This window comes from Ictidomys tridecemlineatus, chromosome 2 (genome assembly GCF_052094955.1).
Source record: "Ictidomys tridecemlineatus isolate mIctTri1 chromosome 2, mIctTri1.hap1, whole genome shotgun sequence".
In the NCBI taxonomy this organism is placed as follows: Eukaryota; Metazoa; Chordata; class Mammalia; order Rodentia; family Sciuridae; genus Ictidomys; species Ictidomys tridecemlineatus.
The window spans coordinates 210,883,966-210,896,853 of record NC_135478.1 but is presented as its reverse complement, the minus strand read 5'-3'; the positions used below and the strand labels follow the sequence as shown (position 1 = coordinate 210,896,853).

Sequence of the window (12,888 nt, the reverse complement as noted above, 5' to 3'; positions counted from 1 at the left end):
AATGCATCTAAATTAAAATCTGTTCCAAATACAGTGTTTGAGATGATGGATTGCTGAAGAAAACATTTTGGAACAATGATTGACCCCAAAAAACAAAAAAATTGAGATCATAAGGATCCTTACAAAATATACAAGGCTAGCAGCAGATGATTCTCTGCAGACAAAAGAAAAAAAAAAACAATGCTTATTTCTAGTCCCTTTGGTATTACTCCAAATGCCTAGCTAGCTATCGTCTATATAAGTTGGTTTAAATATAGTTAATTTTTCTCTCTCCTGGCTCGCATAAAGCTACTTATAAAAATCTTGTTATCCAGGAACTTCTCTAAGAAAACCAGACAGATGAGATCCTATTTCTTTTTCTTTCAGAGATAAGACTGTAAGTTAAAGACATTTATAAAAATTGAAGACAATTGTATAATGTGCCTGGACTGGCTATGTATAAAATCATTTCTCACCATCCCAGTTCACAACCTTCTTCATCAACAGTTAAGGGGACAAGTTCCTTTGTAATAAAATATTTATAAAGGCCTTATTTGTAGATGAATCATAAGCATGAGCTGGTCAATTTCCTGTTCTACCATACTATTTAAAGGAGACATCTGGATGAGTTCTTTTAGAAGTTGAACACATTCAACAAAGCAACTACTTTCTCATGTTCAAATTTTCTACGTAAGATATTAAAATCCTGTGAATAGCATCTTGATAAACTGCTTAGGGAGTGGTTGGAAATTCATTTCTGGGATAAAGGAATTAAGATGACCAGGTTCAGTTGTGGTATATGTATAATAAATATAGAAGAGTATCGATTGTAGAATCTGGGTGGTGACGATGTGGGTGTTCACTGGACATTTTTCCAGCTTTTATGTATGTGTGAAATATTTTCATGATAAAGTGTTCTTAAAATAATTTCATGATTGTCAGGTTCTTATGATGGTTTTCTAGTCATATGAAAAAAACTGTTGGTAAAGACTAGTGAAGCTTTTCATTTAAGAGAGAAATTTTTTATTTCTGCTGGTGTTTTAGCACCATTCTCTTTAATGCTAAAGGATTTTTCTGAACGGAGCAATTATGTGAGCATGTGGACCAATACCAGTAAATATCAGAGAATACCTCAATATCTAGAGCACCTCCCCAAGTCCTGCTGAATACCTTATCCCATTGTACTTCTCGCCCTAGTCTGATGAAGCAGTTTGGGTAAGTATCATTCTCATTTTAGAGATGAGGGATGGGAGTTCAGGGAAGGCAGCTGCCTGGCTTGTCTTTGGCTGCTACAGAGACCAGATTCATGCTTTAGTTGCTTTTCCCACCCCACCATGATGAAACTTAGCAGTAATTACTTTAAAAGATGGCTCTGGATCTTTTAAAGATCACAACAAAAATTCTACACAGTTAAAATGTATGAAATCAACAGGAGAGTTAACAACAGTAGCACAACTTGATGAAATGATCTGAACACAGATGAATGTCAAAAGATCCTGAAAGTCCCCTGGGTAATGAAAGATTTAATTTGTTTAGCTGTCATAGAAGTGAACAGGTGAGTGTTGAAAGCAATGGTGACAATCTAAACAAAGACAGGAACAAAGGGCCTCTTCTAGTACTCCACAAGTGGCTGCTATTTGTCATGAAGAGGCCACACAATACAGCTAATGAATAAATAAAATTATGGGTAAAACTCAAAATAAAACTGAGTGGTAAGTTGTGTTTCTTTAGGTATAGATCCAAGTGAAGAAAGAGATTAGATCCCAAGACACGCTGGTTCTTTGGCCTATTTTAGCACAGTGAGACCATCAGCACCATCTCTCTGAGCTTACAAGGGGGATAAATCAATTGATCAGCTCCCTTTTCGATTTAATGATTTTCGTGATGACTTCCAGGAGACCTAAATGGGACTAATCTAGTTACGCTAATAAAAGCTGAATCTATTCCATACCAGAAAGTGGAACGGCAACAACTGGCTGTGGTGCAAATGCCACTCAAAGGCAGCATTCCTCATATTAACATAATCTGATATGATGAAAACAATATGCTGTTACCGCTGGCCACACTCCTTGGGAAAACAGAAGAGGTTACTGGCAGTGCATAGGCTTAGCTGGGGAGATAATAGGTTTGGGAATTGGTGTAATTATCTCTAGCAAATTATTATACTGTAAGCAGCTGTGTCCACCAACCTTCAATATGGCTCAACTAGAGCTTCAGCAATTACTCAGCCTCCTCAGATTGTTCGTTCATTTTAAACTTAGTGTCTAGATTTTATACCATCCTGGGCATGTTACTTGAAAGCAATATTTCTACACTGTTTTCTGACAGACGGTCTTGAGGGAAAATGTTGCAAATTGAGTTTACTGTATTCTAAGTAACTTGCTTCTAGTTAATGACTGCAGTGAACTGGACAGTGTTGCTACCCAAGATTCTACATGGAACCTCAGATTGGAAAAATGAGAACAGAGTCTTTGTGGATGTAGCTAAGGTAAAAACTGGAATGAGACCATCAGTGTTAGGGTTAGGATGGATCCTAAATCCAATGCAAATGGCTTTATACTGGCCAGAAAAGGACAAATGAAGACACAGAAGAGACCATGTCGGGACTGAGGCAGAAACTGGAGTTATTCTGCCAGAGCTAACAAATACCAGAAGCCACCTGAAACTGGAAGAGGCAAGGAAGAGTCCTCCTCTAGAACTTTGGAAAGACTATGGCTTCAGAACTGTGATGGAATAAATTTCTGTTGTTTGAAGCCATCAAGTGTGTGGTAATTTGTTATGTCAGCCCAAGGAAACTAACCCACTAATCATCAATACTGTGTGCTGCTTCTGCTGCTATAAATGATCAGTAGACAAACTCCAGGAAAGGGAGAAAGGAGGTCAGAAAATACGATTTCTTGTGTCAGGCCAGAGTAGTGGGGGCCTGGAAAGAAAAGTGACTAGGTGGGTGCTAGAGTACAAAGAGCAAGCAGTGGGTAAACAGCAAGTCAGGATAAGGAGATGCAAAATGAAATCCAGGGAGATGGCAGGGTTTGGGTAGCCATCGGTAGAGGTCAGAGGTCAAAAGCCATAACAGTGAGATTAAGGAGCAGGCAGGTAACATAGGAGAGCAGCCAATGCTGAAATCCAAGCCCATGTGACATGGAATAGAAAGAAGAGGGCATGCTTTACAATTGCTCCAGTTCACCACTGGAGTCTTCTTATGATATTTTATTATTCCCATCTTTAGAGAAAGAATGAGGTACAGAGAGGTTAAGCAATTTGATCATGAAAAGATACTGAAATTTAAATCCATTTATGCCTGAATCCAAAACTTCTATACAAAGTCTGGTTCAATGTTATCCAACAGAGTACCCTGTTATATATTGGACTGAAGAAAGCCTCAACTATACTTTTTTATGTTCTCTTTCTCTGGGCAATAACAGATTCCGTGAAGTAGAAACTTTAGGCCAGTGGTACTAATTCTGCCTGCATGTTGGGATCTTCTGAGCATTCTACAAAACACTGATGCCAAGGCAGAACCCAGCAGGTCAACTGATTGGAAGTGGGCAGAGGTATTTACAGGAAGCTCCTGGGTGATTCTAATGGAGCTGAGAATCTGCCATGACGAGCCCGCAGGTGTAAGTGGGAAGTGTAGCTGGCTGAGGAGGAGGTGAGAGTGTGGTGTTTGCAGGCAGACTAGCTGTTTCACTTCTCAAAAGAGACTCTGACAAATACTAGGGCAGTGAGGAAAATGAAAATATGCTTTAAATGTTTCAAGACTGCTTAAAATTTTACTTGCACAGCTTATGTTTGTTCTTACAGGGATGTGGGAATTTGAGCCTGAGCATTAGGAAAGCTGCCTCTGTCTCGAATTGCCTTACAGGAGCCAGAAAATGTGGGTTCTTCCTGCCTTTGAAAAGAACTTAGCAAAATTCAGAAATGTGCTAGACTAGGAAGTGGCTTCTGCTGCCACGACAAATATTGTTTTTACAATGTCTGGGCCTGTGTGAAACAAAGCGGAAAACTTATTTTTAGTGACTACTGTTGTTCACCACAAGGTTAAGAGCTCAGAACACCAGATCCTATTTGTTAACCTCAGGCCAGGCATGATGCTGCTGTATTAAGGACATGAACCTACAACCTCAGAGTGTATCAAAATCACCTGGAAGGCTGGTTACTTCAAAGATTCAATGAGGTTCAGTAATCTGTAGTTCTCACAAGCTCCCAGAGATGCCAACACTACAGTCCACGGCCCGTGCTTTGTGTTGTCCTGATCTAAGGCAATGCTTCTCAAACATTAATGGGCAGATAAATCAGCTGGTGACACCAGACATGCGCAGACTCTGATTCAGAGGTCTGGTGCTCTTGTTCACAGATTGCCCTTTAAGTGCCACTGGAGGTAGGACAGGTAACTTGTCTAGGGCCATTGTTCACAAATAGTTGCCCATTCATCAGTTTGAAAGGTAAAGAATAAAAATATTAAGCATTAGTCCCTTGACTCTTTAAAAACAACAACATAGAGGTACCAAAGAAGAAATAATCCCCAAACCCATGATAAACTAAAGAAAAAAAGTGATTACTCCAATTTTTCCTCATGTCTTATGAACAATTTGTAGACTATGAGAGACATATAAGGTCTTCCTAAAGTGACTGTTCCCAAAATCCATTGTCTAGAATGCCAAACATGGAGTGCCCAAATCCCATGTCCAGAATATGACTCAGGGAAAATGAATTTCTCCTAAGAGGTGTCCTTGGTTTAATTTGAATCCTATGCTTTACTTTACAAGGATGGAAACCATTTTCCAGAAAAAGGGATGGGTATACAGGGCTCTCAGATGGTCAGCCCATGGCCAGAACTAGTCCTGACTTCATGCTATCAGCATGAGAAGCTTAAGAACTGTGCCATTTTAACTTAAGCAGTATTTAGAATCTTAAATTCAGTATCATAAACTTCATATCATGGAGGAAAATAGACACACACATCCTTGTACTAAGGAAGCAATCATTCATTCATCCATCACTCATTCATTAACTATTGAGTGCTTCCTCAATATTCAAGTTATTTTAAGAGTCTTCAAGGAACTGGAGAGAACCAACTATGGCAAATATCCAAGCTCTTCTGTGTGTTATAAAGTGCTTCAGATGCTGGGGAAAGAGATGGTTTGGTGCTTTACTTCTTTGTGAGTCAGTACAAAAAGAGTAAATGATTTAGAGCTGTGCTTTTCAACATGGTGAAAGTCTAGTTTGTTCCCTCAATATATTTCAGATAGGCACCTTTGTGAAATGCAATAAAAATAAATTACTAGAAAAGAAAAATTTAAAACTCACAAAAATGTACAAAACATTAAGTCCCTCTGTTTTTGTCTTGACAATGTCAAATTGCGTACACACACACACACACACACACACTTACCTTCAAATTCTCTGTGTCTGAGATACCTGTAACATATAACTTGCAGATAAACATGATCCTTACTACAATTTGAGTAGAACAGGCTTATAGCATAGATTCCAGGGTTATATTGCCTGGGTGTGAATTATAATTTCACTTTTGCTAGCTATATGATGATGGACTAATTATTTAATTTCTTAGTTTCTCACTTTTCTAACTATAATAAGATCCTCACAGAAGTTCCTGCCATACAATCAAAGCACTTATAAGTTAACAGACATAAAGCACTCAGCATAGTTCCAGCTCATGGAAAATGCTACTGAAGTGATATCTGCTAACATTACCAATTACCTACTATTAAGATTGCTGCCATTACTAGTATTACTTCTATTATTTCTACCAGTACTACTTTGCTGTATCATTTTGGGCCAATACTTGCATAGCTGTTTCAGTTATAAAATTATATTTGTATTCTCTTCCTTCCTCTTGACTTCCTTCCTTCCCTTCTGTGGGATCTGCGATGGCAGGTGAAATCATTGGTGGGAAAGCATGCTAGCACCCATGGAGATGCCCGCCCATAATATGAGTTCTGTAATGCCCAGAAGCCATCTCAGAGGCATAGGAACAGTGGTGCTCTCTTCACAGGGCACCCATGCACTGCATCTGCCTATCATTAAACAGATAAAACAGCATTAAGACATCTGTCCTTCCTCTTCCCTGAGGAATCGGGCTGGGCTGACGACAGATGACACTGGGTGCTTGCCTCAAGGAAAAGGCATGTCCTCCCTTCTATTCTTTGACCAAACATCCGTCTAGTAGAGGGCATAACTGTAAAGGACATTTTTATGCTTCATGTAATTGAATTCTTAACCCACCTGCATCTTTCACATAAGCATATATTTTCCCAATTCCCTTCTTAACTTTTGTTTTGGATTCTCAGTTCACATTTCTGAGAATTATTTCTTACTTTTTCTCCCAGACTAGTTACCTATGATTATTTGAGAATAAAAACATAAAGAGACACAGAAACAGTGAAACATGAGCATGGGAAATCATGATAGAAGACAATTTATAAGGCAAGAGAAGTTCTCAGCATGGGAAAGGAAAAATAAGCATCTCCTCATTTGCTTTTTAAATCTTGTAACTCTGAGAATATTAAACAAATGTATTATCTGCACCTCCAGCACCTTGCATTTTCATAAAATAAAATTTGGATTGAAAAAAGAGAGAGGGCAACAAAATAACTCAATAACAAAGCAGGTGTTTTTATCTCCAAAAACAAATTTAGAGGCTAATAGCTTGAATGGCCTTAGTCTCAAGATTTACTTACTTACATATAATTATATCCTGACAAGGTCAAAGACAGAACAGGTGAAATGGAGTTTTTCCCGAGTCTCTGAACAGAGTAATTGATTTAAAGGACAAGAGGCGCAGTTACACATACAAAATGGCTGGTGACGAGGTTGGGAGTGATCTGACAGGCACATCAGTGCACTGCCCAGAGATGACACTCAGATGGCAGCACATGGCCTGACACAGCCCAGATTGCAGTCAGCTAGTGATAAGTTTTAATGTGTCCTTGCTATTCAAGCTGAAAACAATCATGTTTAATAAACCAGAATCTCTAGTTCACAGATCCCCTGGTAGTGCCTTTTGCCTTTTTCCCCTCTCAATCTCAGTACACGAAGCATGTTCAAGTTGCTCTATGTGGCATATAGCACAACACTTCAGGGAAATAACTAACGAATGGGTTTCTCATGAAGGAGACTAACATGGCCAGACAAAGCAGGACAGTAAACATGTTTTTGCCATTATCTCTCATTTTCCCATTCTGACTCTGCAGGTATTTATGACTCTCAAAACTTACTTATTGTGTCCATCCATCTACCCATGCATGCATGAATGCATTCAAGAAATTATTTATTGAGCATTTTCCTGCTGTCTGATACTCTATTATGCTTTTGCAGCTTACCTTTTAGTGGGGGAAAAACCCAGAAATTAAACAAGTTAGCAAAATTAATAAATACAGTCATTATAAATGTTGAGGACAAAAACAAAAACAACCTATGTTGGGGTTGGGGATGTAGATCAGTGGTAGATACCTAGCCTAGGGTGTGCTGGGCCTTGAGTTCAATCCCCAGCACTGCATGCATAAATAAATAAATAAACAAACAAACAAACAAACAAATAAATAAATAAATAACCAAATACAATAAAAAACCCAAAGTGTTAAAACAGTGATCGAGGAGACTCCTTTGGGGTTCTGACACAAAGAGTATTTGATTCAGATGATTCAAATGAAGAGAGATTAATGAAGAGAGAACTCACAGAGGCATGGGCAGGGTGGAACAAAGCATCAAGGGACAGTGAGGCATTCGGAGACCAGTAACAGCAGAAAGCTGCAATCAAGGGACAAGGAAGAAATGGTGTCAAGAGACCAGTGAAAGCCAAGCTATGAAGGAAATGTCACCTGGTGGGACCTCGGGTTATGGAGGGATGCACCCACATCCAGGACCATGATCCAAAGTGGGGAGGAAAGGGAGAAGAACAGACTCAACCTTGTTCTCCTCATCCTCCACCTCAGCTGGGGTTTCTTATTGAAAGAACCTGATCACAGCCATGTGGCAAGTGACACAGACCATAGGGTTTAGCTGTAGTATTGAAAACACACGGGAGGTGAAGAATGGATGAAAATCAGGAAAGGGGAGCTACTTAGGTGGAGCAGTTAAGAAAGACCTCTCAGTGGAGGTGGCATGTCAAATAAGATGCAGAAGTTCCCCACTATGCAAAGAACCATTATAGAGTAATCCACAGATGGAGCAGTGAACACACTCCTTTGCCATTTCCCCTTCTCCACACCCAAGACACAGTCTAGGTCCTTCATCAGGAGCATATCGAACACAGGCCCAGATAATCCAAATGAGCATCTTCCTAAGTGTGAGGCCTCTGTTCAAAATTCTTTGTATCATAGAAAAGTTTGCATATAAAAAATGCTCATAACTAGGATAATTCCCTAAGATCCCACAGGTAATTGAAGCAAGTAAAACTCCCCTCCAGCTTCTCCTGAAGAACTTGAGTCTTCTGTACCTTGAATATCACCACATTGTGTAATTTCTGTAAACATGGGCTTTATGCCCATTGTTCCTTTAAATGAAGAAACCCTTTATAAAGTTACAAGGTAATAAAAGTCAAACTTCACCCATATTTTAAAATTGTTCTAATCTTCTATTAGTTTTATATTCATCTCCAAGTCACCAGCCAAAATGTGTATAATATATATATATTTCAAATTTATTAATCAAAAGTATCTATTTACAGATTGTTTAATTCCTACTGCTCCCACACCATTTTTTTATGAAGTCAAAGTAGAACTTTCAAAGTTAATGAGATCATTACTTGAATTAAATGGTCTCACTTGTAAAAGTCAGTTTACTGGTTCAAATTCACCATGAACTAGTCAAGTTATTTACAGCAAGTCTGCTGTCAAATGGTGCAGAGGGTTTCCGGCTGGTAATTGAGGTTAGGTAGGGTGACTGAATTCCTTCCTGTTAATCCTTCATACTCTGGGATGCATTTACAAATAGAAAGAGAAGGCCTTTCAAGGACAAATTCCAGCAGATAATGAAGGGCTGACTTTGTGTGAATGAGACTCAATATTTCCCACAAAGTTAACCAGTTTTTTTCTTAAAGATCTTAAGGAAATTCCAACTATGTTAGACCTAAATTTCCCTAGTGCCTGTTTAATTTATTTCCTCTTGTTTTGTCCCTGCTGAATATGGAAACAGATGGTAATCCTTCTTCTTTAATTCACAACTCTTGCCAAGCCAATAAAAATTGCTGATAAAAGCAGTAAATTCTGGAAGATTATTACCTGTAGGAGAGGCCGCTGCACCCCCAACACCTTCATGGTGTCTGCATTAGCGAGGATCTTCAAGGGGTCAGATGTTTTAGTGACTCCTTCAATCTCCTTGTTGATCTCAGCCAAGACCTGACTGAGGAAGATGTTTTTGATGTACATGGTGAGAAACTCTCGAAGAGGGCACTGTTTGGCTGGGCCAAGCCCCAGGGCATGCTCAATCTCCTGAATAAATCTGGAAGACAGAGTAAAAAGGTTGTTAAATATATCAGAAAAATATTTATATAAACATGACACCACAACACATGTCCATGGAGAGAGGTCAGCACTCTAGCATTCATCTAGGCATGATTTTCCTTAAAAAATATTTCACTTATTAAATAGAAATAGGATGAAATAGAAAAACATGACTTCTAAACTAGAGTAGAAAGAGGAGAGAACTAAGGCCACATGTGGCAAAGGAAGAGCATGATAAACAGAAATCAAACTGATGACACAAATCAAAGAGCACACCTACAAATAGTATATATTGCTCACTGAAGCCATCACAGGAACACCTATAAACATTAAGAGAGAGAGCAGGCAGGGTTAGGGGAGAGGATAAAGGATACTCTTGTGTGTGTGTGTGTGTGTGTGTGTGTGTGCGCGCGCCGCGCCCGTGCCCATTGCTGGAGATTGAACCCAGGGTCTTGTGCATACAAGGCAAGCACTCTACTAACTGACTATGTCCTCAGCTCAAAAGATACTCTTTAAATTCATGATGATAAATCAGTTTGGAGGTTGAGGAGGGGAATACGATGGGAATTGCAGGGCAAAGAATATAAAATTTATTTTTAATGTTTTATTTCCTTTATTAAAAACACTCGATGCATACACAACAAAATGTTAATAATGGTCAAGTCTCAGAGATGAGTATGCGGAGTTTTTTTACATTATTCTTATACTTTTTTAAATAGAGGCAGCCCTTGCATTGTGTGGTTTGATATGCACAAATTTAACTTACTATGGTTTCCTTAGATAGTATCATTGCCCTGACATGATTTAAATTCCATAGTATCACAGTATAGTTACCACAGTATATTAAGTCTGAGTAATTGCATAAAGTCAAAACTATGTTGCCAGCTCTTCTGAATTCTCTAAGTAATAGCCTTGCATCATGATCGGTGAACAATCACATGACTTTTTCCAAGTCTACTGGTAACTGGTCATGGCAAGACAGCCTCATGACACAGTGCATAGGGCTCCACTTGAGCATGGAAAATGCATTGGCTATTCTGTTCATGTGCAGGCAGCCAAGTGTGTAGTTGTCTCTTTGTCTCCCAGTGATAAGCCCATGTGACATTTTATAAAAATGGATAATTGAAAGAGGGAATTGGAGAACAAAGATAAAAGCACAGCAACAAAACTAAAAGTGATGGCATTTGAAGTGAAATCTGAACTGAATGTAAATAGAGCTATAGAAGACACAGATGATTGAGGGGATGTTGACACTGCTGCCATTGGAGGGACACATGTTGCCAGAACAAAGGGGAGTTTCTCAACATCAGTGAGGAAAGTGCTTGTGATGAAAGGACGGAAGAGGATGAAGAAGGATGGGATGCCAGAGGAAGGGACGCTGGCAAAAAGCTTCATATTAGAATTCGTGTGGATATTTCACAACAACAAAAAAGGATCAAATGCTGGCAGCTGATCCAAATGTAGACGGATATGACAGTTTTCCAAGACATGGAAAAGACTCTCACCCTGTCTCACTAAGTAATGAGATGAAGGTGGAAACCCTGTTCAAACTACTCTCGCTAAGGTTGTCAAGAAGAAATGAAACACTTTAATTCTCGTTTTGGTTTAGATCTGGAATGCCCCCAAAAGCTCAGGTGGCAAAGGCTTGGTCCTCAAGCTTCAGAGGTGGGGATCTGGGGAAGTGATTGCATACGAGGGCTCTGACTTCATCAATGAATTAATCCTTGAGGAATTCACAATTTGATGGCTTTATTGAGACATAAATGAAACTCTAGGAGGTACGGCCTAGTGGGAAGAAGTGGGTGACTAGGGGTGTGCACTGGAAGGGTTTATTTCTCTCTAGTCCCAACTCTTCTCTTTTTGTACTTTGCGATGTCCATGAGGTAATCAGTCTGCTCCACCATGTTAATACAATGGAGACAAAAAAATCATGGATGGAAGCCTCTGAAACCATGAGCCAAAACAAATCTTTCCTACTCTAAAAGTAGATTTTCAGGGATGAGGATGTGGCTCAAGTGGTAGCCTGCTCGCCTAGCATGCATGAGGCACTAGGTTTGATTCTCAGCACCACAAAAAAATAAAGATATTGTGTCAACCTAAAACTCTAAATAAATAAATATTAAAGAAATAAATAAATGAATAAAGGTAGATTTTCTCAAGTATTTGTTACAGTGATAAGAAGCTGTCTAACATAATTCTCAATGTTTCTAATGTTATAGTATACTAAATATATCTTAGTTTTCTTATTTTTCATTCCTCTATTCACTTATAAATATCAGTTTACGAGTCCTTAGTGTTTTGACCAAATTTTTTAAACTACTGTGATTTTTCTCATTGCTTCACATGGTTTTCACTGGCTTGGTCATTTTTAGCATTCTACAATGCTGTGTAAAGCAAGGGCTGCCTTTAAACTTTCCTTACAAAGGAGAAGGAGGAAAATGAAATGAAATAGAGACAGGTGTGGCAGCACACACCTGTAATCCCAGTGACTCAGGAGGCTGAGGCAGGAGAATTGCAAATTCAAGGCCCTTCTCAGAAACTTAGGGAGACCCTGCCTCAAAATGAAAAATAAACAGGGCTGGGAGTGCAGCTCAGTATAGTACAGCACTCTTTGGGTTCCATCCCTCATATTGAAAAAAAAGGACAAGATGAGTAACCAACTGGGAAGATGCATGTCCAACTCATATTATAGATGGTGGCTAGAAATCAAAATGAAAACCCTACACAACTTAGTAGAAAACTGAAGAAAGGACATGAAAATACCATTAATAATAAAAGAAATACAGTGGCCAGTAAACATAAAAAGATGCTTAGCCTCATTCATAACAAGAAAAATGCAAAGTAAGCCACACTGAGATACCAATTTTTACACCCATGCAATTGTCCAAATTCCAAAAATTTCAAAATATCCTTTATTGGTGCAAATGCAGAGGAAAAGGTATGCTTATGTAACATTGATGGGAGGGAAACATGGCATAGCACTAATACAGGGCAGTTGATACTACCATCTTTCAAAATTACAAATACATTTCCTTTTGACCCAGAAATACCACTTCTGGGAAATTCTTCGGACAGCTATATCTGAATAAGGACACTCAACATTTAACATTGTTTTTATGGCAAAAGACTAGAAACATCCCCAAAGTCCATCAATTAGGGGAAAATGAAACTATGGTGTACTACATAGTAATACAAAAGCTTTTGATGAACCATGTGAAAAGATCTCCAGGATATATTGTTAAGTGGGGGGGGGGGAAAGTAAGTGGAGATCAATAGCTATTTGGGAATGTTTACTATAATAACCTCTATATAAAAATTATATATCCTCATTTGTTTACTTTAGCATAAAGACACCCAGGGTCGTTTTACAAAACATGAAGGGGCAGGGGTGAAGTCTGGAGGAGGAGTGGGAATGAGACTTTCAATTATAACTTTTAAAAAT

The 12,888-nt window shown here is 38.8% G+C and overlaps 1 protein-coding gene across 2 annotated transcripts in view; it reads right to left on the bottom strand.

The window, feature by feature from the left end:
- The window catches only part of Exoc4 (exocyst complex component 4), a 782,658-nt gene that overhangs the window by 227,178 nt on the left and 542,592 nt on the right, over positions 1-12,888 (bottom strand). For both annotated transcript variants that reach the window (XM_078040565.1, XM_078040566.1), the window contains exon 11: positions 9,225-9,444. In XM_078040565.1, the coding sequence (XP_077896691.1) occupies positions 9,225-9,444 (220 nt within the window). The remainder of the gene's footprint in view (positions 1-9,224; positions 9,445-12,888) is intronic.